General features: G+C 40.0%; 1 protein-coding gene across 1 annotated transcript; it reads left to right on the plus strand.

The window, feature by feature from the left end:
* The first annotated feature begins 6649 nt into the window (after window positions 1–6649).
* RABA1D (RAB GTPase homolog A1D) lies at window positions 6650–25022 on the plus strand. Its single transcript, XM_010243810.2, has 2 exons — window positions 6650–7131; window positions 24221–25022. The coding sequence occupies exons 1-2, from the start codon at window positions 6911–6913 to the stop codon at window positions 24657–24659; spliced, it is 660 nt and encodes a 219-aa protein (XP_010242112.1). The 5' UTR covers window positions 6650–6910; the 3' UTR covers window positions 24660–25022.
* The last annotated feature ends 1167 nt before the right edge of the window (window positions 25023–26189 follow it).

A 26189-nucleotide genomic window follows, 5' to 3' on the forward strand; every position in this document is an offset into this window, starting at 1 on the left:
CACTCTAGACGCAACACATTTATTAAATGATTATTCCGTTGAAGCTCTCATTGTTTAATTTCCATGCCACCAAGTTTATCATAACTTAGAGCAAAGTTAAAATCTCCTATACACAGCCAAGGTCCCATCACAGATGAAACTAGGCTCAACAAGGCCTGAAAGAGATTACCTAACACAATCTGGTTAGGGTAGTATTGAATAATCCATTTCTTCACTTGAATGGAAGATGATTTCCTCCGATTATAGTGATGTTTGAACAAAGATGTCTTCTCTCTCTCACACACTCTCTCTCTCTTCTTCTTCTTCTTCTTCTTCTTTAATTCCCTATTTTTTTTGCAATTCTACCTCAGAACCCACCCGCTCCATCCCTCTCTTCTTCTTCTTCTAGATTTACCTCATTAGTTGGGAAAACCCAAAAGAGCCATCATGAAAAAAGGAAGTAGGATTTGTCTTAACTATTGTTAACTCTCAATCTTTTTTTAGATGGCGTGGCAAATTTTCATTGGAAGGTGGACTGAAGGGTCCATAGAATGGAGCTTGATTATATACATCATCTTTGTTTTTGTTTTGCCTTTATAAATCTATTATTCCATTACTATGGTAGTTTCGTGCCCTTTTCATCCAAATCTCATAGGTCGAAAGCATATGCTTATAAAATTTGTTTTAATTTATTAATAGGCTTAAAAATGTCAAAAGATAATATATAACTATTTTATAAAGTCATTTTGTGCCTAAAATATATTAAGTTTTTTTTGTTCACGCTCTAATCTAAAATGTGGATTTGATTTTATTGTTGGACCTAAGCTTTGTAGAAGTGGCTTTAGCCTCCATAGAGGTAGCTAGACCTTGTTAGTGGGTTAGCGATGATATGGTACATGTGCAAGCCTATAGGCATTCACTACATGGAGAGCCTGCCCTTCTGGGTGCACTTTTTTTTCTTCTTTTTTAAATGATAAATAATATAAGAAAAATAGCCCATATATTTAAAGAACACATCATTATTGTCTTTTAAAAATCTTGAGAATTTTACTCTTTTTTGGAGGGATAATTCCCGCTTAGTACCTTGTACTTTGGGCCTAGTGCCACTTTGGTCCCTGAACTTTAAAATGTGACAATTTAGTGCTCAAACCTTTAAAACGTGATAATCTAGCACCTGTCGTTAACTATAGGGCTGTTCATAAGAAGGCCCAACCCGACCAAACTGACCAACCCGGACCGACCCAACCCGAGTCTGTCGGGTTTTTATTAGCACCGGTCGGTTTCGGGTTGTACAAATTCATAAACCGATGCTTCGGTCGGTTTCGGTTTTCTTGTGTGAAAACCGAAACCGACCCAACCCGAACCGACTTAGTTCCTACTTAACTAAAAACTAAAATATCTGAAAATATATATTCCAATATATTTGTATGTATATTTTTGTTTATATATATATATATATTTCTAAAATACATATTTCAGTTTTTAATATATTTCCAGAAAACTAGGCGGCCATGGGGGGCATGGATGAGCTTAGAGCCGAAACCGACCCAACCCGACTCAAATCGACCAGGTCGGTTTTGCTTAACACTGGATCGGTTTCGGTTTCCATCTCAGGTAACCCGACCAGGTCGGGTCGGATGGAAAAACCTCAGTAAACCGATCCAACCCAACCCGTGAACAACCCTAGTTAATTAGTTGTTAACCAACCATTAAGTGGCATTTGAAAAATACACAAATGCCCTTCGAGTGTCATCTAATTTTCTTTATCAACCATCTAAACGTTGACAAAAAATTAACAATCCCAAATCTTTGCCTTTTCCATTCAAGAAAGTTGGGGTCACATTTGAGTGGGCATTCTGGTGACCCCAACTTTCTTGAATAGGATTTGAGACTGGTAATTTTTTGTTAATGTTTGGATGGTTGTTAAAGAAAATTAAATGACACTCGAAGGACATTTGTGCCCTTTTCAAATGCCACTTAACAGCTAGTTAACAACAGGTATTGGATTGTCATGTTTTGAAATTTTGGGTCTTAAATTGCATTTTAAAGTTTGGGGACCAAAATGGCACTAGACCTAAAGTACAGGGTACTGATCGAGATTTTTCCCCTTTTTTTTATAATTGTAGAGTTGAAAAACAAAAGAAATTTCTAGAAAAATAAAATTTTCTTATGATTTTCAACACACTAGTTAAAATTTGAGATTTTTTTTTTAAAACATAAATACCCCTATGTTTTATTAACATAAATACTCCAGGTAGAGGCGCGGCCACCTAAAAATTTTATTAACATTATTAACGGGAGGTAAATCAAAACAGGGGAAGACGGAGCCTGTCTTCCCCAAAACCCAACAACAGAGCACACAACCTTACCCTCTCATCCTAACCCAACACTAGGCTCAAAAAACAGAAAAATAAAAATCAATCATAAACAATCAAGACCATTAAATGGGGATCCAATTTATTCTATCATAGTTGAAACTCAATCTAAAATTAAAGTCGGATTGGATTGGGTTGAAAAACATGAACCCAATTTTAAGTTCGGCTTAGGTTAAGGCCAAGGCTTTGGACAAACCTCACCTATATAACCTAAATCCGACATGTTTATATGTAAATATAACAAATATATTGTAGTATTAGTGAAGAGAGGCATGTGTTGAAAAAAAATGGTCTGTTTTGAACAGGATTTGTTCTACAGGCTCGTCCCTCTATCCTTGAGTTCTAAGGAGATAGGAACCTAAATTAAATTCTACTGATGTCTGGGAACGTGGTATCCGTATTGTGTAGCCCCTTTCTATTTATAAAAAAAAAAAATTGGAAAATGTATATCTATTTGGTTATATATAATTTGCATTAGGTATATATTGGTTCTATTTTTTTTTTTTAGTTTTTCGCTTTTATCCTTTTTGTAACACATAACTGATCACTACAGTCCACCTCTCTCCTAACTCGGGTTGTCCTAGGTAACCATTTTACATTGATTCGGGTTTGGCCCTTCTTGCTGGGTCCGTTCAAATTTTCACAAAAACCCCCACCCAAGTTGCACTCTACTTTTTAATTGGTTCAAATTTAAATTAAAAAAAAAAAAAGAAAAAACTTCTCTCTTCCTATTTATTTTTCTTTCTAAGAAAATCATTTCTCCTCTCTCTAATAATTTTATTCCCACCCCAAAACCCAACCTTTATTTTTATTTTTCTTGTTGTTAATGCATGCAGTTTTGTGCACCCTCGTATTTTAGGGTTCTACTACATCAAAGCATAAGCATATTGCTTAGACAAGATAGCTTTTCCTTCAAAATTTTGGCTTAATAAACTTCAATTTTGGACAATGTTACATTACATATTTTAGTCACAAAATCAAATTTAATTTCCTTCCTTAATTCAAAACACAAACCCAACATAAAGGCTTTTAGTATCTTATATTAGTCAGTGTTCCATTTAATCATGAACCAAACCCAATTTGATTCAAATAAAATGAAAATCTCAACCAACCAACCAACCAACCGGTCTCCTACCCAACTTGATGTCACCTTCTGATTGCGTTTGGGGTTCAATATCGGGGGCAGGATAGTACTGATTTTAATCCAATTAGACTTATATCCATAAAATGGTATCTTCTACATATCCTATTTTTGCCATGTACATACAGGGATGATGATGATGATACAGACTTGAGTTCTCCATTGGTTGGTTAGGACTTAGGAGACACTTCAATACATGACATGTTTGGACCCCACACAAATGATATTAGAGGTATATTATCACTATGTTGACATCAAGTTGGGGAGACACTTCAGACATATTTGGACCAGCCAATGCTGGTCTCTATCAATCCAGCAATATAGGTGTCCATTTTAACAACTCTCTCATCACTATGGAGACAAGTAGCCCTTTTCCTTTGGCTGCTCGCTCTGCTCCAATAGTCCCTTTTGTGGTGGCTGTCGCTCAATTCTAAGTAGCCATTTTTGCAACAACTTTCACTTTGTTCAATAGCCTTTCTAACAAATGGGGTAAGCTCTAATACAAATTGTTATATACACCCCAAAAGCCACGATACCAATTGATATGTACTTGACTGATAGACAAAAGCCATGAGACTGATTGAAAGACTTGAAACCAAAAAAATATAACTGTTAAAATGATAGTATATTCTAATTAATTTTTTTATATGTCTAACATTATTTTGTTATTTTTCATAGGAATGTAGCATCAACACTTTCCAAAAGGTATCTTAATACTACTCTCACCCAAACATACTTAATTTTGAAGTTTTAATGGGATTTGATGCATTATGAGTAGTATAATTGTATTTTATATGTTAATCTTTCATGGAAGGGAATGGTGAAATATAATTATGTAACCGACCCCATATACTTGATACAAAAGACTGATGGCATGATTTCCTATAAATTCAAGATGACCCGCCTACTACTCCCCATGGTTTATGCCTCACAATCTAATAAATAAAACAATATAGTGAAAAATAAATGAGATAAGTAGACTGCACTATACTTCAGAATTCTGAGTTCCACTGTAGACATACAGTAATTCAAAATTTTAAATACCTCCACCTAAACACCATTACACCTTGCGCATTGGCTTCAATTCCGAGTTGACACCTACCCCAACTATACAATGGAGTTTAGATTTGTGGGAATGGACTGAACAGTAAAAACCTCAAAATAAAATACGGTGTCAAATTAATTAGGATATAAGATGTAAACACCATTTTTAAAATGTAAATAAATCTGTGATCAAGGTTCAAAATATCGATACGCCTGATACGCTGATAGAGGCGTATCGAGTAGTATTGATAGTTTTTTTAGTGTTTTTTTTTCAAATCTGGTTCAAAGGGTCTGGGTTAAGGTTCGTCCACCCTTGAACCGGATCAAGCAGTATCAATAGTTTTTTTTTTTCAAATCCGATTAGAGGGTCTGGTTTAAGGTCCCATCCACCCCTGAATCGATCAAAACCCCAATACACCCTCTATAGGGGCATATCGGAAAGCTCCCGGTATGATACATATCCGCCGATACTTTGAACCTTGCCCGTGATAGCTAGGCTTAAACAAATCACCACCCATCTGACAAAAATGATGTAATCCTTGCACATGCCAAGTCAGATGCCAACTCAAATAGGCTCCATCTTCACTAAATGTTAGATGGTAATCCAATCGGATCCTATGAGGTTGCAGGCCACCAGATTGGATCCATATATTGTATTGTAAAAACTAAAAAGACCATCTACATACCAATTCATAACGGTCGACAACCCATAACAGTTGAGACTATGTCAATGGGTCGGGTTGAACAGTAAATCCGGCTTGATGCGATCCTATTAGGGTTAGGTCTATTTAGGTATAGGATCAGGTTGGGGCTTTGATTCTGGTTCGGGTTTTGACTGATCCACCCCATCAAGTCTTCATACCCTATACCCTAGGTATTTTGTGATTTGTTGGTTTCTAACTTCATAACCTTAAAAGTTTAGGATTTTTTTCATGCCTATTTTGGTTTTTCTTCTTTCAATGATGGAGAAGTTGACATCTTAGAACCTACAATGCAATTTCCAACTTAAATTAATGGTTTTAAGTTTTGAAAATGTGTTATAAAAGGTTTTAATAATGTATAAAATGACATTTTAGAACCCATGGTTTTTAAAACCGGACTGGACCAGACAGTTGGACCGAAAAAACCAGGAACTGATATGTTTTACCCCAGAATCATTATTTTCCCTAAAACCGTTGATTTGGTTAGTAAAATGCTAACCCAAGTGGTCGAACCATTCAATGGTTTGGCCAATTTTTATTTTTTTATTAATTTTTTGCCAGAATGGGCCGTCTATTCATTCGGTTCAAACGATCGAACCATTTGACCCAAGAACCAGACCTCTGACCGATTTATTGTCTGATTCGATTTTTAAAAACCTTGTTAGGACCCATAAATCAATTTCCAACTTAAATTAATGGTTTTAAGTTTTCAAAATGTGTTATACAAAATACAATTAAAAGGATGTTGGTCGGGGGTGGGTTGGCATTAGATTGAACCCTATATGCTCGGATTGGGTTCAGAAATTACATATCATTAAATCGGGTTGGAATGTTGGAGGAATTGAGGCAAACCCAAACCGAGCATGTCCCGTTGACATCCTCACATCCCTAATTGATACTTAGCACATATAGGGATGTTGGTTCGGTCTGCACTTAAAAGTGATGTGATTTGTGGTTTGGTTCTGATTTTGGAGTTTGGGCACTTGGATCGGGTCAATATAATCCAGTTACAACCGGATCGGGTTTGAAAACATCTCCGACCGTACCGTAGGTAGAACGAAAATGATTAATAAATGAAGGAAAGAGAATTTCTTTCGGATGACGGGGATTGTGAAAAGCCAATTGCCGACTGCCGTGGACCAACGTTACTTCTTTCATTCTTGAATAGTTGAATTTGAACAACATTTATCATTTATGACAGCTTATCACCGAAATCTCCAAATCTCGAGATTCATGTCGTGTCTCGCCAGACGGTGAGAGTTACTTTCCCGATTCCAACCATCAATGCTCAAAATGACCAAAATACCCCACAGGATGACTGGTTTCCACCCGTGAGAATGAGATCAACCCTTCAAGGATACTACAGTCATTTTGTGTTTTTCCTTTTCCCACTCACTCGAACAACAACAACATTTTCGTTGTTGGCTTCAAAAGCACATCGCTTTTGCTTTCGTTTTGCTCTGGAATCCAGCCAAGCCCACACCAGCAATCTCCCACGCTTTCCCCCTCTCGGAAAGAAAAGAGAAAAGGAAACTGCAAACCCAAATCTCTTCTCTCAGAAATCTCACACTGTTTTTCTGTTTTCTGGGAAACAAAAGTCAGGGAGAAGGTTTTATTTTTCTCCTTTTTCCTTCTCTGCAAGGTTGTGTAAGATTTGCAGAGAAACAGTGATGGCTGCTTATAGAGCTGAGGACGACTATGATTACTTGTTCAAGGTGGTTCTGATTGGAGATTCGGGTGTTGGGAAGTCGAATTTGCTTTCGAGGTTCACGAGAAATGAGTTCAGTCTTGAATCCAAGTCTACGATCGGGGTAGAGTTTGCTACTAGGAGCTTGAACGTCGATGGGAAAATCATCAAAGCTCAGATTTGGGACACGGCGGGACAAGAAAGGTGATGCTTTTTTTATCAGGAACTCTGTTTTTTGTGATCTGGGTTGTTCATATTTTCTTTTTGGAGAGTGTGTGTATTCGTGAGCTTCACACATTTTCTTTGATTGGTATGCTTCACGCATTTTGCCTTGATTCTTCCCGTCATGGAGTGTCTGTTTTCTTTTGCGCTGCTTATTGGGTTTAGTAAAGTAGGAGGTTTAAGTAGGTTTCAGAAATCAGTTTAATTGTTAGAGATCTGAAGGTATTCAAGTGGAGTGCTTTTTACTATATTGGTTCCGAGTGGTATTCTCACTTGTCATTTTGATCTGTATCTGAATGCAAATCCGGGGTGGCGTATCGTTTTCCACTATTAGGCTCTATTAATTATTTTATTTGTTCTCGTGATTGGCTCCTCTTTAGGATTAGGTCGATTACGATTTGATTTATCTTGTCTAGCAGTAGATCTTGATCAAAGATAGCTGCTTATGATGGCTTACTCTGTTTTGGGTGAGAGTTGCTTCGTAAAGACTTTTCTGTGGCATTTTGTGTGGAATTTATTCATCTGGTGCATGATGAAGATCCAGATCTGAAGAATCTGGGTTTCATGTACCAAAGTGATAGACTAATGGTATATGTGTTTTGAAGTATAAATTTTTTTCTGGTGCCAAGCATTTGGCACAGATTTTCATATTGGTTTACTGTCTAGGTTGTAAACAGTTTTGGCTGTTTTATGTTAGCTTCTTTCCATGGTCATATTGCTTCATGGAGCTCTGGAACTGATTGTTAGGAAGGTGATATAGAAACTATAGATTGCTGGATGACTATGCGTACTTTCCTATTGTTGGGGTCGGATCTTGATGTTGGCTACGTGGCAGGATCTAAGAGGCCGGTTGAGACTTGGAACCAGAACTTGGGAGAGGGTGGTCTGGCCTGGCCCGTCTACAACAGAGAACTCGCTGCTGTCAACCCTGTCCGCAAAACCAGGTTTTGGTTTGGCCTTCACCCCGGGAGAGACCTGATTCCCTTTAGGATGAGATTTCTTCCTTACCGAATACCAGCCTTCTTTTTTGCTCTTAATTTCCTTCTCAACTACCACCTCCTTGTTGCCTTTAATGACTCCCTTGAAAGGTATTTATAGCTGTCCCAACGTTCCCTCCATTTTGTCTTTTTGCACACGGTGGAGGGGGAGGGTTGATCTAGTGTTCTTATTACACCTACCCCTCTCCTAGGGCCTCTTCGCATACCTAGTTTTTACCCAAATCATCTCCTTTAATCTCACACATGCTACCTTGGTTTAGCCATTAATGGGTCTTGTCCTAGTGCGGTCACGCTACGTTAATTTTGGGCCATAAATGCCAAACCACCAACTCTGCGTTAGTCATTAAATGTGGCCTGACATAGTGTGACTAGAGGTCTACCTAACTTGCCAAACCTTTGCGAGGGGACGACGGTCTGCCTTTCAGTCTTGTCACCTAATTTGCGTGTCGGGCAAGGTTGGCCCTTCACCATTAATGCACTGTTAGTAAGCTGATTCGAGCCTTGCTTGTCGTCTTGTCACCTGCCACGTGCCCCCTTTATAGCCCTTGGATGGTTGATCATGAGCCAGTCACAACATTAGTCCCCTGACAGCTAGGCCACCTCGAGCGGCCGAGGGTAGCGTAGCTGTCACCTCACCTTTCACTCATTAGGTCTTTCTAGAAGTCATTCTTTTGTAATTGTCTTTTGCGTGCTACTTTGATAGGATTTTGTCCTCGGGTGGCCTGGATCCGAGACTTCGTGCGGGCTCTCATTAAAGCCCACCTCTTCAAATGACAAGCTTACAATCACAATGACCTTCTGGAAGTGGTTAACCCATGCCTACATTTGGCTGTTTGGGGTGGTTAAGCCCATGCCAGAATTGACCATCTATGGGTGGTTAGCCTGTGCCAGAATTGACCATCTATGAGTGTTTAGTTCATGCTTGAATTGGCCATCTATGGGTGGTTAGCCCACGCCCAAATTGACCATCTATTGGTGGTTAGCTCAAGCCTAAGTTAGGTGAGCGGTTGTGTCTTGTTGAGGCGTCCTTCATAGGTGCCGGTTGCATTAATGCCTTACTGTGCTTCTCAACGTTTAGCTGGTTATAAATATGGGACCCAAGGTGGATGAGGGTTCCCATGTGCTTGCTTGGTAGTTTTGCAAGTGTGTTAGAAATAATGTTTTAAAAATGCAAGGTGCAAAAAAGGCGTAGGGGCCAATTTGTGCCTGAGGCGCTAGGTGTGCACCTTTTTGAAGCAAGGCACAAAAATACAAAAAAGTTGCTAAAAAGTAAAAAAGTCAAAAAATTCAAAAATGCCAAAAAATAAAAAAACCATAAGATTAATAAAAAATATAAACTTAAATTTTAAAATAAATGTTTTAAAAAACCTATTATCTAAAATTAAAATACCTAAACATATCATGTAAAGCATATTGAAATGAAAATTCAAAAATAAAATCAAACATATAAAACATTGCCAAGCATGTAAAACCCACAATCTCTTTCTTTTTTCCTCAATTGCATTACTTCAAGTAGCTAATGTTATGTAAAACATATTACATCCTTGATTCTATGAGCCGCCATTATGCCATGCCCCTCGAGGCAAACCCAAACAAGTCCATGTTAGGGTCTTAAATTCTTAGTTCTAACACAAAATAATGATTTTATAATTTTAATTGCTTTTTAAGGAGATATTTTATTAGGATGAATGAATGAACAACATTGGCAAATAGGGGGTTCTTGGAGCTTTGATAGGTTCAGAGAAGGCAAAAAAGGCGTGAAATTTTCAAAAGGTGCACACCTAGGATGTGGCGCAAAGCGCATGCCTAGGCACACCAGGCGTGCGCCTTTTGAAAGGGCTGCGCCTAGGACCTAGGTGAGGTGCATACCCTAAAATCCCCCTAGGTACGCCTTTTAAAGCACTGGTTAGCAACCAAGTGTCCTTGCTCTACTGCCTCTGAAGATGTTGAGCTTCATCTTACTAGTGTTTTTCTTTGTGGCTTCCAGTTCTTCAGGCCATTGTTGACCTTGGCAAAACATGGTCATCTCCCACTGTCCCTGATGCTAAAGCCGTTGAGGCCTTATAGTTGACTTCCTGCACTTGTCCTCAAAGTTACGGGGACTTTGATTCTGAGGCCCCTCCGGCCAGGAGCCCTTGCACGCATTCCCAATCAACCAACCCATCCCAACCTGACAAATTCACCCTGTTGTCCACCATGCTGGAGATTTCTTAGATGAGGAGGAGGTTCCTTCAACAAACATGGATGAGATGTAGTAGATGCAGTACGGGCTAACCACCCATAGATGGTCAATTCTGGCACGGGCTAACCACCCATAGATGGTTAATTTTGGCATGGGCTAACCACCCATAGATGGTCAATTCTGGCACGGGCTAACCACTCATAGATGGTTAATTCTGGCACGGGCTAACCACCCTTAGATAGTCAATTTTGGCATAGGCTAACCTCCCCAAACAACCAAATGTAGGCGTGGGTTAATGACTTCCACAAGGTCATTGCAGTTGTAGGCTTGTCGTTTGAAGAGGTGGGCTTTAATGAGAGCCCGTGCGAAGCCTCAGATCCAGGCCACTCAAGGAGGCGAAGACAAAATCCTATCAAAGTAGCACACGAAAGATAGTTCCAAAAGAATGGCTTCTAGAAAGGCCTAATGAGTGAAAGGTGAGGTGACAGCTACACCACCCTTGGCTCCTCGAGGCGGCCTAGCTGTTAGGACTGGCTCGCGATTGGCCATCCAAGGGTTGTAAAAGGGGCATGTGGTAGGTGACAAGACGACAAGCATGGCTCGTAGTAGTTTACTGACAATGCATTAATGGTGAAGGGCTAACCTCGCCCGTTAGGTCACATTTAATGACTGACGTGGAGTTGGTGGCGTGCATTTATGGCCTGAAATTAACGTAACATGACCACACTAGGATGAGACCCATTAATGGCTAAACCAAGGTGTCGTGTGAGATTAAAGGGGATGATTTGGGTAAAACTCGGTATGCAAAGAGGCCCTAGGAGAGGGGTAGGTGTAATGAGAACATTAGATTGACCCTCCTCTTCCATCGTGTGCGAAAAGACTAAAGAGAGAGAAGGTTGGGGCAGCTATAAATACCTCTTGAGGGAGTCATTAAAAGCAACAAGGAGTTGGTAGTTGAGAAGGAAATTAAGAGCAGAAAAGGAGGTTGGTAAGGAAGGAAATCTCGTCCTAAAGGGAATCAGGTCTCTCCCGGGGTGAAGGCCAAACCAAAACATGGTTATGCAGACAGGGTTGATAGGAGCGAGTTCTTTGCTGTAGGCGGACCAGGCGAGACCACCCTCTCCCAAGTTTTGGTCCCAACCAGCTTCTTAGATCTTGCCACATAGCCAACATCAGGATCTGACCCCAACATATTGGTGACTTCACTGGGGATCGAACCCAGAATGGGGTATCTCGTAAGTTGCATTCTGCATCATGATGCATAGGTTTATGCTTTAATTTCTATTCTTCTGCACTGAAGTGGCATTCTTCTTTATGTTTGTTTTCTGTAATCACTGTTTGCTGCAGCCTTTTTTTTGTCTCAGTTGTGTGTTTTAATTTTCTTCGTTTTGGTTACTGAGATAGGCATCCTTGTAACTGGCATCTTGTGAGAGCCAACAAGCAAAATTATGACCTGAGGTTGGGCTATGCAAATTACTTTTATAGGCCAAGAGTAATATTTATTGTTATTGATAAAAAAAAGGAGTAATATTTATTGTTCTGAGCATCATTATTATCTCTTATAAGCATATAGCCTAGTTTGAAGGAGAACCATGCTGCTACTGAAAAATGAACTGCTACCATTCATTTGTCAAAATGAACAATTATTGAGCTTTGGGTAGACCGGCACGTGGGGTGTTTGTTGGGGGGAAGTTTCATTCCTATTAACTCATAACTCTTTTACATGTACTGGTGCCCGTGTACAGAACACCCCCTGATTGGGCCTTTTCCTAACAACTTGTTCAATTTTTTTTTGATTCATACAAACTTCTTCAATTCATAGGTCTGAACCCTTTCTATGACTAAACTTTGTTATTCCTTATGACTAGTTGATGGCTACCTGATCTACTATATTATCTTTTATGTTGCCACTTCTGTAAGTGCACTATAGAAATCCTGTATGGGAGCAGTCTCTTGATTCATCAAGGTACAATTAATAATATTATTTTCGATGACTGAGCCAAAGTGCAAAGAAGCACCTTTAGTAGTAGACTAGTAGTGCTGCAGGAGTGATAGTGACTTGTTCAGTTGATGATGAGCATCATACAGCAAGGAGATTATATTATTGGGGTATACTGCAATAATGATATGATTGTGGTTAACTGACAAAGAATTCAGTTTTTCACACTTGTATGAAGTAAGTTGACATGCATCATGATCTCGTACCAAAAAATGTATAAAAGGTTGTCATCATTTATTTTTTATTTGTGTGGAGCAAAGGAATGGATCACTTTTTATTTTTCTAAATTCTGATGGTAACTCAACATTATGAACAGAGTGTCAAAATTGAGGAGTGTTAAAGTCATTGGAAACTTTATCACATGAACTGGAGGGGTAGGGCTGGTGGTGGTATTGGACTAAGATAATCAAAATCTAATTAAGTTAAGCTTATCTTTTTCGAGTTGTACTTAGTTTGGGTCCTTTGGGACTCAGACTGGACATAAAACAAGAATGCTCATTGGGTCATGGTTTTACTGGTTAATTGGGCAGTTAGCCCATTCAAACTGTGAAAACTGTCATTTAACTGAATCCTGGAGAGGTTACTGGGTCACCAGTTCAAGTGCCTGGTCCTGTTTGATTTTGTAACTTTGGTCCTAGGGTGTGCTAAACTAGGCTAGTTTCTTTTTTATTAAAAATGAACACTTTTCTTTATATAAAGGGGGTAGCATCTTATTACTTAAATTAGTTGATGTGTTGTGAGTAGTGGTGTTCAACATAGTAGTCTTGAGAGGTTTTGTTAGGAAGCATTTTGGTGGTGTCATGTTGAAATTAGATGTTTGAATAAACTTTTTTCTTTTGCTTTTCAAAAGGTAATTGTGTTGTACCTTGGTGTGCTCATAGTTTGGCTTTTGTTTTGTTACACGAAGAAAGATGAGTGAAAGTAGTACATTATTTGTTTTTTTTATCAATAGTAGTACATTATTTGTTTACCATTTGGTGGTGTCATGTTGAAATTAGATGTTTGAATAAACTTTTTTCTTTTGCTTTTCAAAAGGTAATTGTGTTGTACCTTGGTGTGCTCATTGTTTGGCTTTTGTTTTGTTACACGAAGAAAGATGAGTGAAAGTAGTACATTATTTGTTTTTTTTATCAATAGTAGTACATTATTTGTTTACCATTTGGTGGTGTCATGTTGAAATTAGATGTTTGAATAAACTTTTTTCTTTTGCTTTTCAAAAGGTAATTGTGTTGTACCTTGGTGTGCTCATAGTTTGGCTTTTGTTTTGTTACACGAAGAAAGATGAGTGAAACTAGTACATTATTTGTTTTTTTATCAATAGTAGTACATTATTTGTTTACCATCTCTTTTTCATAATTTTTGTTCTCCTCCTCTTGGATTGTACTTTCTTCCTTTCTGGTGATGGTGACAAAAACCACATCAACAATGTTTTGTTGCTTGGGAAATCCTTGCCCTTGGTTGCATAGTTCTTTTTGTTGGGGGGGGGGGGGGTCACTTGTGCCTGGTGATCATGCAGATGGCATATGGTGGCAAACTGGCAACCAAAATTGATTTGATGTGCAGTTGATCAGGTTGGTGATTTTGCTGCTTCAACCTTGACAAGTAGTGTAACAAATCCAATTGTAGTTTTTCAGAGTTCTGAACTAGTTGTAATTTGATGGACTCTTGATCAACAGAGCTTCTTTGAGGTAGCTCCTTCCTCCAGAAAAGAAATAGGCTTTAGAGAGAAGGGAGAGAGAAAAGAGAGGAAGAAGAGAGAGGGAGAAGAAACAAGTTAGTTATGATTTTCTGTTTGTTCTGTACTGCCCATAGGCCTTATATAGGCTTTCTTATTTATCAGCTCATCATCACCACGAGCTATGCATATGGGGGGTCCTGACGTGGCTTGTGGTTGTAAAAACACGGGAGGGTTGTAAGGTTTCGCATGGACCACTTCTGGTGCTGCATGGCTTTATGACCTGTGCGGGCCTGGGCTTCCTAAACAGTGTGAGCCTGGTAATCTGAAGGTGGGCTACCCGCCTGGGATCTATCATCTCCCCCACCCTTAAGAATGACCTTGGCCTCAAGGTCAAGATGGGGAAACTGTTCTTGGAACCGACTGAGATCTTCCCAAGTGGCATCTTCTGGGGGTAGGGTTGTCCACTGAACAAGGGCCCGTTTCACCACTTTGCGACCCCTTTTTATCCAGTGGATACCTGTGATGACATTGGGCTCAACAATCTTCTGTCCTTCACTAGTAAACTCAGGCAAGAGTGGCTTCACCAAAGCTGCATCTGTCCAACATGGTTTGAGGAGCGAGACATGAAATACTGGGTGGAGTTGGGCGGTATTCGGCAGGTTCAATTTGTAAGCCACTGCTCCCATTCTACTTAAAATGCGAAAGAGACCAAAGAAGCGGGGTGAGAACTTCTGCCAAGCTCTTTTTGCCAGTGACGACTGTCTGTAAAGTTGCAGTTTCAAGTAGACTAAGTCCCCTACTTGGTATTCCACCTCGCGATGTTTCTTATCATACTGCATCTTCATGTAATTCTGGGCCTTGAGTAAGTGGCCTTGAGTGATCTTAGTGTTTCATCTCTGGCTTCAAGCTGCTGTTCAACCTCTGCAACTGCTGAAGTGCCCTTCTCGTAGGGTAACATTGAGGGTGGGTCTCTTCCATACAAGACCTTGAAGGGGTGGTCCCTGACATGATAAGTGGTATTATACCAAAATTCGGCCCATGGGAGCCATTTCAGCCATTGAATAGGCTTCTTTCTTGCAAAACATCTGAGGTAGGTCTCTAAACAATGGTTAACCACTTCCGGTTGCCCGTCAGTCTGCGGGTGGTAGCTGGTGGAATGATAAGTTTGAGTACCCTGTGCCCGAAAGTATTCTTCCCAGAATTGGCTTACAAAAGTGGGGCCTGGTTTGTGATGATGGCTGTTGGTGTACCGTGGAGGTTAGCTACTTCACGAATATAAGCCTGAGCTACTTGAGATGCTGTGTAGGGGTGGGAAAGCGCAACGAAGTGCGCGTACTTGCTCAATCTATCCACAACAACCAGTATGACAGACTTCCCACTTGACTTGGGTAGGGGCTGTAGCAACCTTGCTAGAGTTTGGGCCTAATACTTCTGAATTTGGCATACAGAACAACCTACAACAAAATCCTGCACCGCCTTCTTCGTTCCCCACTAGTAGAAGTGGGCTGCCATGTGCTCGTAAGTTCTAATCATTTTGGAATGACCTCCCTCAACTGATTAATGAAACAACTTAAGTCTTGCTGAAATTAAGGAATGCATAATGACAAGGACAGTCTCGTGGCTAAAATCTTCACACTTGTTGGCAGATTACTCCTTTGATGACTTAAGGAGAAACTGGGCAGCAGTGGCTTCTACAGTCTCCACAAAGAACAAATCACAAGCTGAATGGGAATCCCCACCAGATGGAGTGGTAAAACTGCATTTTGATGGTAGCTGCCAAGGTAACCCAGGGCCATCTGGAATAGGAGTGATTCTGAGAGACAAAGATAGCAACAGGTTGTCTTTATTTCAGGACCAGTGGGTGTTGGTGATTCTGTAAGGGCAGAGATACTAGCAGCGGTACAAGGTATATATATGGCCAGTCAACTTGGAGTGAATAATTTGATAGTAGAAGGGGATTCCAAGGTAGTAGTGGGCTGGTTGACAAGTCCAGAGACAGCTTGTTGGGGCTATAGAGATCTGTTAAAGAAAGTTAAATGGCTAACAAGGAATATGTCAGTCAGGTTTCAGTGGGTCAGCAGATCAGCAAATGCAATGGCTGATTCTTTGGCCAAGCAAGGGGTGTCAAGGGGAGATCTGTTTTGGGCCACTTTGTAACTGTGTTTCAGGCTTGTGTTTGTTAGTGTTTATGACTCAGTCCTAGGGGGAGGTAACACCTCGTGCCTCTTCCTAGGCTGAATGTACTGCTATTTTTTGAATTAATAAAACTACTCTCATTTATCAAAAAAAAAACTTAAGTTTAGTGTGATAAACGGATTTAGGCGCTATCACTAGTCGGCCCTTTTAGAATAAGTCTGAACCCACTAGGTACCCCATTACTTGGTTTGCTCCTAATCCCAACTGCTCACGAATCAGTTTCAATTCACCATCTTGTTGAGTTTCGTCCTTGATGTGATCAAGCAAGGGGTGGAGAGGTTTGTAAGCTGTCAAAGAGTTCATTTCTTCTCTTCTGGATAAAGCGTCAGCAACTGTATTGGATGGGCCGGGTTTGTACTCAATGGTGAAGTCAAAGCCCATTAGCTTGCTGGCCCACTTCTGTTGTTCCAGATTGAGAATTCTTTGTTCCATTAAATGTTTGAGACTCCTCTGATCAGTTCTCACTGTGAATTTGCACCCTAATAAATAAGCTCTCCTTTTGTGCACAGAGAGTACCAAGGCCATCAGCTCCTTGTTGCAAGTAGACTTTAATGGGGCCTGGGCTGACAGGAACTTACTAAAATAAGCAATAGGATGTCCCTCTTGCATCAGAACTGCACCTATTCCTCTGCTCGACGCATCACACTCCACCACAAATGGCTTGGTAAAGTTGGGTAATGCCAAGGTAGGTGGTAAAGTAACAACTTTTTTGAGGGATTCAAATGCCACTTCTGCTTGTTCCGACCAAGTGAAGGCATCTTTCTTCAACAGAGTTGTAAGAGGGGCGGTTAGGGATGCATAGCCCTTGATGAACCTTCTGTAATAGCCAGTGAGGCCTGGAAAACCTCACAAACTCTTAACGGTCTTAGCCCGAGTCCATTGAGTCATTGCCACAATTTTCTTAGGATCGGTCATTACAGTGCCCTATGAGATCATGTGGCCCAAATGCTAAATCTGTGTTTGGCCGAATATGCACTTGGAAGGCTTTGCGAATAACTGATGTAGCCAGAGAATACCAAGGGTTACCTCCAAATGTTCTAAATGAGAGGCCCAATCACTGCTATAAACCGAGATGTCATCAAAGAACACCAAGATAAAGCTCTTGAGGTGAGGCTGGAAAATGTCATTCATGAGGCTTTGAAAAGTGGAGGGTGCATTAGTCACCCCAAAAGGCATGACCACAAATTCATAGTGGCTGTCATGGGTCCGAAAGGCCATTTTGTGGATGTCCTCTGGGTGGATCCGGATCTGGTGGTAGCTGGATCTTAGGTCCAATTTGGAAAAGTAAGCTGCATGTTTCAATTCATCAAATAATTCATCTTAGGTATATCTGTAAGGTTTGACATTTGTGGGTTAGGCCCCCGACTGAATAGGGATGCAGTGATCATGAGTACGCATAGGAGGCAGGTTGTTTGGTTCTCCAAAAACATCTTGGTATGCTGCTAAGAGCTGCTGTGAGGTGGTGTCCTCATTCGTAACAGCATGGGTTCCGTTTCCACAAGAGATAGTGGACCCTACTTCTAACAAACCCAAATAAACCAAAGTCGCGGCACTTGAGTGAAGGCTGTATTTGAGAATATGTTGGGTTGAATCAGCTGCTGGTTTGGTTGTCCCGATTCCTTTTAAATGGCATTGCTTCCCATTCATCCAGAACCCATAGTCAAGAGGGTCCAGTCACATACTGTTGGCCCAAGGAGCTTAAGCCATTGGATTCTCAGAACTAGGTCAGCGTCACTAAAGTCCAAGGGATACAAGTCTACATTGAACACATGGCCTCCACGGCCCTGCATAGCCCATCACATGGAATTTGCTGTCCATTAGCTGCCTTCGCAGCAAAAGGAGTAACAGCCTGAACCTCCAGGCCCATTTGCCGAGCTAAGTCCAAAGTGATGAAGTTGAGGGAATTGCCATTGTCAATTAAGATGGACACCTTTCTGTCCTTAAGTACACCATACACTCTAATGGTTTGAGTGGAGTGGAGCCTGGTTAAGGCATGTAGTGAAATCTCTGGGTTTTCCTCAACGGAGTCCTTTGCTTGATCGAAGACCATGGGCTTGGTATCCACATCTTCACTCTCATATGGGTTGTCAACAATTTGAAGGAGGAAGATCTGCTTGGCCTTGTACTTATGGCCCGAAGAAAATTTCTCCTTGCAGTTATAGCACAATCCTTTTTCCCGTCGGGCTTGCATCTCAGCCCATGTGAGTTTTCTCACAGTGGGGATCGATGAGGTGTTTGGTTGAATCGGTGTTAATTCAGTTTTGGGTGTCGAGGGCTTGGGAGCCGGTCCAAGAATTCCTGGCTATGGGTTTCTCCTAAGCCGGTTCAACTTGTTTGCATGCAATCAGGCTAGGTTCACAGCGGCTAAAACAGTAGGGGGTTGCAGGGCTTTCACTTCCAGTCTAATGTCTTCCCTTAAGCCACCAATAAAACTGCCGGTGAGAGCATGTTCCAGCCATCCATGCACTCTCATGGCTAGCTGTTCGAACTCAACTTGATATTCCTGAACGGAGCTAGTCTGTTTCACCCTAGATAAAGCTTCGTCAAAATTTTTAAAGTTGGAAGGGCCAAATCGTATTTGCAGGGCCTCGACAAAATCTAGCCAGGATAGTTGTGGGTGTGAATGGCGATAACATTGGTACTAGAGACTAGCTTCTCCATCTAAATGGATGGAGTCAATTTGTACTCTCTGGCTGGCCAGAATCTCGTGAAAATCGAAGTATCGCTCTGTGTTGTAAATCTAGGGGGAAGGATTGTCACTTGAGTACGTGGGAAACACCAGTTTGGGGTTGCGAAGGTTGAAGGTGCCATTCGGTTGAAGGGCGCCTTTGCTCGATCCCTCCTAGTCCACCTCCTTGTTAGGTTGGGATGACATCCGTTCGAGCTGGGACACCACAGTAGACAGGGCGTCCTTGATACCTCTCAGTTCACCTTCCATCTGATTGATTCTTTCTTCTTGTGATTGGTTGCGAGTGGTGGGCATGGTGGATCAGGGGCTCTGGTACCAATTGGACTCTCGATCAATAGAGCTTCTTCGAGGAAGCTCCTTCCTCCAGAAAAGAAACAGACTTCAAAGAGAAGGGAGAGAAAAGAAAGAGCAAGAAGAAACAAGTTATGATTTTCTGTCTATTCTGTACTGCCCATAGGCTTTATATAGGCTTTCTTACTTATCAACTCATCATCACCGCAAGCTATGCATGTGGGGGGTCCTGACGTGGCCTGCGGTTGTAAACAAAATGCAGGGGAGGGTTGTAAGGTTTCGCATTGTCCACTTCTGGAGGCATGGGCTTCACGACTTGTGCGGGCCTGGGCTTCTTGAACAGTTGTGAGCCTGGTAATCTGAAGGTGGGCTACCTGCTTGGGATCTATCATAATTCTTCATAAAGAAGTTATATTTCATTAAGTTATTCACATTCTTATGGTTGCTTGATGTGATGTATTTGTCACCACTGACTCTTTGACGGAATTGAAGAGGTCATGATGGCAACCAAAATATCAAATTCAAATCCATAACTTGGATGTCTAGTTGTTCTAGTCAGCTGTTATTAGTAGTTGGATTAGATAGAGTGTTTAATTTGGTAAATGCCTAAAAAGAGACCAACTGTCAGAAAAGGAATGGATCCTCAAATCATATAACTGTATTTTCTGCCAAAGTATTCTAGTCAGCTGTTATTACTTTGGTAAATGTCTTAAAAGAGACCAACTGTCAGAAAAGGAAAGGATCCTCAAAACATATAACTGTAATTTCTGCCAAAATATGCATGAGGGTAGATTATTTTCTGTAGAAACTCAACACCAAGTGGTGTTTTCCTAAAACACTACAAGAAGTCATTGAGGGGTGGGTGACACATTGAAAGGCTAAATAGAAAGGGAAGGCTAGTTTGGAGAATTGTTCCTATGTTGGACAGTGTGTAACGAACAGAACAGTAGAATTTTTTGGTACCAGGGGAGTTGAAATTGAGGTGGTAATTAGAAGAAAAATGGCTACAATTTATTCATGGTTTGTTGTGAAGGAGTTGAGGATCGTGCACCACCTGATTTATTTCTCTTGGGAGGCACTTTTTGTTTAAGTTTGTTACTTAGTTTTGATAGGAGAGAAGGGGGGATCTGTGTTGTAGAGTTACCATATAGGGGCTATTTATAAAACTTTTTATACATTACTACATTACGACATTCAAAAAACTATTGCTTGAACCAGATTTTGTTTGTCTTAATCCAAAGACAGTATTAATGCTAAAGCTGAGAGACTAATCAGCCAATGGGCTTGTGTTCTAAAGAAGTTTTGAGGATTTACCTTCAAGCATTTTAGGGATCAATGGATGCAGATAATCTTTGATCCATATTTTGAAATATGAAAGAAATTTCCTTTTGTTTTTACAATGTGCATATGAATATGTGAAAAGTATACCTTTTCGTATAGCTTTGAGGGAAGCTCTTACCTCCTTTTAGTACACTATCAATGCAATTATCATTTGTCATTTTTGAGATGGAGAATGGTTCCATTACAGGTTTGGGTTATGGGTTTATGGTCTATTAGCAGGTTCTCGCCAACACTACCATTTTTCATTGGGGGCATTTCCCAAGAAACTGGTTGCCATATTTGAGAAACTGGGAAGAAAGGAGTGCTAGAGTCTTTACAGGGAAGGAGAGAAGTAAGGAGGCAATTACTGAATGTATAACTACTAGGGCCACTTACTGGGTAAAGTCTCTCTGGATAGCTTTTCATCTTATTCAATAGATGATATTATTAGAAATTGGAAGGAAGCATGGGGGACATCATTGAAAAAGACTACAGCTTATAGAGAATGGATGCCACCAGAAAAAAAAAGGCTTCATGGTAGTATGAGGAATCTGGGGCTGTCTAAGAGGGAAGTGTATTCAGAAATGAAAAAGGACATGTTATTTCTTGTTTACATGACCAATTGGGGCAGGAGACTTGCTAATGGCTGATATTATGGCTGTAAAGGAAGGGACGATAATGGCAAGGAATATGAACATAAAGAAATTGATTGTAGAAGGTGATTCAAGATTGTTACAGGATGGTTGCAGAGCAGAGAAGCAGCATTATGGTCCTACAAATGAGATAAAAAAATTCAGGTAGTAGACTTGAGATGTAGGAAGTGAAAATCAGATTGGTACAAAGGGATTCTAACAGTATGGCAGATAAGCTAGCAAAAGCAAGAGGTGGGGAGGGATCATATGTTTTGGGTACAATTGTAAATGAAAAGGAAGGGGAGAGGTAGTGGAAACTACTCTCAAAAAGGCTTTTTGTATGTACATGTACATACTATGTTTATATAATTAATAAAATTGAAAGTTATTAATTAAAAAAAAGAAAAAGAAAAGAAACTGGGTCTCAGAGTAATTTCATTTCACTGCTTTCTCAACCTAAAAACAGTGAAACTGCTCCTGGTTGGGTTATGTTTCTTCTCTCATTAGAGGTCCATGCATTATGTCAGCAAAATAGAAGGAAAACAGAAGGTTGGTTTGGGAAACGTTAGAAATTAGCTTCTAGAAAGGGGGGGGGGGGCATTCTAGGAATTGACAACAGCCAATTCCTGAATTATTTTGATGAAACGTAAATAAAGAATGATTTTTTTGGCTATTTTGGGATGATTCAACTTTTAGCTGTGTTTCATGGATTCTCCAAAGTGGATGAAATGTCTGTTGGACATAAGTCCTTGTTTCTTTGTCTTTGCTGCGTCAGACTTCTTGACATGTGGTGGATTCTGATTCCTATCTCCATGTCCCTGGAACACTGGCTTTTATATTGTTTGTTGAAAATGGAATCAACCTCATTGTGGGAATGCTCTTGGTTAAAAGGTGGTGAACTAAGGGTATGTTCAGATAGGAAGGGCTAAGTGGAAAAGCAGAGGGCTTGTCTTTCTTCTGGTGCTTCTTTCACTTTCTATCCCAATCCAAAGACAACCTAAGAGAATGAGGGGACATCAATCAAATGGCAAGAAAAGAGTTTAGATTATGATGTAGACAGGGTGCAGCTGAGGTAGGATGATTTTCTCTTGGGCTTCAAAGCATTACTAAAGCGGTTATTTTCTCTTGGTTCAAATTGATGTCCTTTTTTATATTAGTGATTTGATCACCTTTTATGCACACTGATGATAAGGCTAAGCAGTCTGTTATGGAAGCAAGGAGAAACTTGGTGAGAAAGGAAGAGAATTGCTAGATATAAAGTGTTGGGCTTACAAGCTTGAGAATTCATGTCAATGTTACTTGTGTCAGGAAATTTGGATGGAGTGAAATATCATCATTTTTTGTACTTGTTGAATGCATAGTTGTCAAGGTGACATCTAGGCGATAAGGCACTCTTTAAGGGTTGCCTCACCCAAATGCCTTCATATTCATATGCAAGACACTGCATAATATTTTTATATTTAAATTTTCTGTTATTGATGATAGTACAATAGATATTATTATTAGACTAAATTATTCATATTGTGGGTTTATTGTAATAATATTATTATTCTTATACTAGTTTCTTTTTATTATTTTATTTTCTTATTTGTTTGGGTTCAATTGACAAACAATTCAGTGACAGTCTTGAATTCTTTATGACTTTAAAACCTAAATTAACAAGTTAGAAATGATTTGAAGATTTTATCCTATTTGACACACAAGAACAATCAATATGACTTTTCTTCGTCATTGTCATCTTCTTCTTCCTAGGACCAAAACAAGGGCTCAGCCCTTATGATTTGTATGTTTTCTTTTCTTCCCTATTTGTTTTTCCGTAAATATGTTGTTTTTCTATCTTTTGATATGGGGTTCGTACTTAATGAGGATTATGGTAATTACTAGTTAAAGATTACTGCTTATTCTAAAAATCTCATTGCCTAGGCAGCCTTGAAAACTATGGTTGGATGCAACTACTACTTCATGTCTATTTTATGGGAGAATCACAATTTAGAGTGGCATTCCAGTTCTGTATCTCTGAGCTTTGGTGTCCATGAAAAAAGTAAATTCATAGTCAATTACTTGGGTAGCCATTCTGAAATTCTTAGTGTATATATGATAGATATACTTGGTTAGGTACTAAGTTCTGTCATTATTTATTTACACTCACTTATTTAGGATGAAGTTATATATTATTTATTGCACTTGTTTGCATTAAAGTTCATTAGCCTATCCAGTTATGCAGTATTCGCTTCACTGCTAGAGTTTTCCAACATTGCAACTGATGTCACTATGTACTGTTTCATCCTAGTTACTCTGATGATGCTTACTAGGGCAGGGTGAATCACTTGCTTTGAAATTGATACAAAATTGTTATTATCACATGTATTATTCTCTTCTTTTGTTTCATCTCTTTCACATTTTTCTGTGGAAGGATTTCATGGAAACTATCTAGGACACTAGTTGAAGCTTTTCATCCTTTCACCCCCACTGTACTATTGCTTCTTACTTTGTGATGGAACATTGAGTTGTTGCAACTTATTAACTCTTCAGACTGATACTTCCAACTCCTGGCATGTTAGTTGTTACACATTAAATCCTTAAAAACTTATTGGTTCTTATACCCGTCTGCAGGTAGGCACTTAGATTGTATTCTTCCATTTCAGTTCCTGTTGCTTTTATGTATACCGATTTCACCTTGGTTCTGAGAGCATGAAGCCATGCCTTATTTGTGGCATGGTTTTAGAACCGTTGTTGATCCGGGTGGTTGAACGTTCAACCTGGGAACCAGTCACCTATCTGGTTCCATTTTTTATCTGCCCAGATATTTCCCAGAGACTGTTGAATCAGTAAGTGAGGATGGTTGAACCTCTGAGTCTGAACCGTTCAACCCATGCAGTGGTTCACAGTACAATAATAAAAATTGATTTTTTTTAAGAACTAAAATGACAATAAAAACATTAAAAAACAAGAGGAGGGTCGACTGGTTAGTGGGGGAAAGAGAAAGGAATTGAGAGCTGTTGGTGGGTTTTCTGATTGAATCTTTAAGCATCTTGGCAACTAGGATACATGCATGGTGGGTTTTCTGATTTATTCCTTTTTCACAGGTACCGAGCTATTACCAGTGCTTACTACCGAGGAGCTGTTGGTGCATTGCTTGTATATGATGTCACCCGACATTCCACTTTTGAGAATGTTGAGAGGTGGTTGAGGGAGTTGAGGGACCACACTGATCCCAACATTGTTGTCATGCTCATCGGAAACAAGTCTGACCTACGCCATCTTGTGGCTGTCTCTACTGAGGATGGGAAAGCCTTTGCTGAGAGGGAGTCGCTCTACTTCATGGAGACCTCTGCTTTGGAGGCGACCAATGTGGACAATGCATTTGCTGAGGTCCTGACCCAGATCTACCATATTGTGAGCAAGAAAGCAGTGGAGACAGGTGATGAGGGAGCTGCAACAACCATCCCCAGCAAAGGAGAGAGAATAAACGTCGGCAAAGATGATGTCTCTGCATTGAAGAGAGTTGGTTGCTGCTCGACTTGAGGCTTGGAAAACTGAATGTTCAATAGATGTTACTGGGTGTTACTGCATCCAATATTTGTGTAAACCATGCTTTTGTGTAACATTTTCAGGAATATCAACCAGGAGAAGAGAGCAGGAAAGAATCTCCTTTAAAACTTATTATTTGTTATAGTGAACAAGCGGGGGAGGTTGACTAGGAATAGGGTGTTCATTTAGATCATGGGTGGGAGCTCAAATTTGAATGAAATCTGCTTTGGCTAAATTCTTGTGTAGTAGACCTATTATAAAAGGCTATTGGTTCATTTGTTCTACTTTTGATCTGAAACAGGATCACTTGGGCTACAAGGATTTAAATTTAGAATGGCTATTGTCTTTATTGATTAATGATTTGCCTGCTTTACCTTTATTTTATTTTTGGTAGGCATAGAGTTGAGTCCGGATCTGCTACTAACAACAATTCGGAGAATCATGCTGATAATCTTCACTTCCATTTGGAAAATTTCATGGGATTCTAACTTCTGGATGAAACGTTTTCTTTTTTTAATATTTATTAGCGCTACAAGGCTGTATGTCTTACATGTAAAGTAGTTCAGACTTAATGTACCTCATGGCCAAACGACTGTTGAAAACTTCAGACTATTTATTTTTCCTCTCTCTACAGACTACAGTCCCTTCTCTCCTTTTTGTGCAATCTGCGAGCCAAGTAGTGTCGGTAAAATGTAACTCTCGAGGACAAATCATTTTCCAGTTTTCCTAGTTTCTAGTTCTATAGGTTGAGATTCAATCTTTAAGAGTCCTGTCCGGTTCTGATAGTGGTTCCAAACTTCTATCTCTTGTATCTCGGGTTCTTCTGGGCGGTATTCTTTGTTTGAGTCTCGGTCTTTTGTTGCAGCAAGAAGGGGCATCATCTCAAAAAGTTCAGGTAGCTCTGGACTTGGCAGGGCCAGTGGGAGCAGATAAAAGTGATTGTGGGGTTGGACTTTACGGTGGTTATTACTTATTAGTACCTTGAAGGGATTACCAAAAAAAAAAAATAAAATAAAAAACCCAACTCTTGGAAATCTGTTAGATGCTATTTTGCATATCTTCTTCCTAGACAAACCAATCAGGTGTCTCACAGAATAGCCAAAGAGGCTGTGTTTCATGCAGATACTGGCTGCTGGGTGGATCAATCCTTCTTTTAGGCTTCAGGAGGTGGACTCTAATTTGAATGTAGTTTCTGCCTTTCTGGTCAGTGTGTTCTGTGACTGTGATTGCAGAAAGCAGGCAGCTCTAAACACAAAGAAGGGTAATGTTTTATGGGGAATTGGGTAAAGTTACCCGGTGAACATAATCTCTATACTTTGTACATTATCTATAGGGGAGTGGGGATAGGCCATAGCCCATAGGCAACCAGGCAAGATATTCCAATCCAAATGCTTTCAAAGATCAGAATTCTCATTGGTACCCCACAAGCGCCCTACAGCTCATCCAGCGGTGTGTTGAGAACATCTCCTCATGACAAGTACAAGGGAATGTGTATGTGGACGCCAATGGAGTACATTCTGTGGG

The sequence above is a fragment of the Nelumbo nucifera genome, chromosome 3 (assembly GCF_055504915.1).
Source record: "Nelumbo nucifera cultivar China Antique chromosome 3, China Antique-T2T, whole genome shotgun sequence".
Taxonomy (NCBI): Eukaryota; Viridiplantae; Streptophyta; class Magnoliopsida; order Proteales; family Nelumbonaceae; genus Nelumbo; species Nelumbo nucifera.

Excerpts from the sequence above, each read along its gene's own strand:
- RABA1D (XM_010243810.2), top strand. The coding sequence starts at position 6,911 with ATGGCTGCTTATAGAGCTGAGGACGACTATGATTACTTGTTCAAGGTG. Across the intron at positions 7,132-24,220 it reads GACACGGCGGGACAAGAAAG|GTACCGAGCTATTACCAGTG; the intron begins GTGATGCTTTTT and ends CCTTTTTCACAG.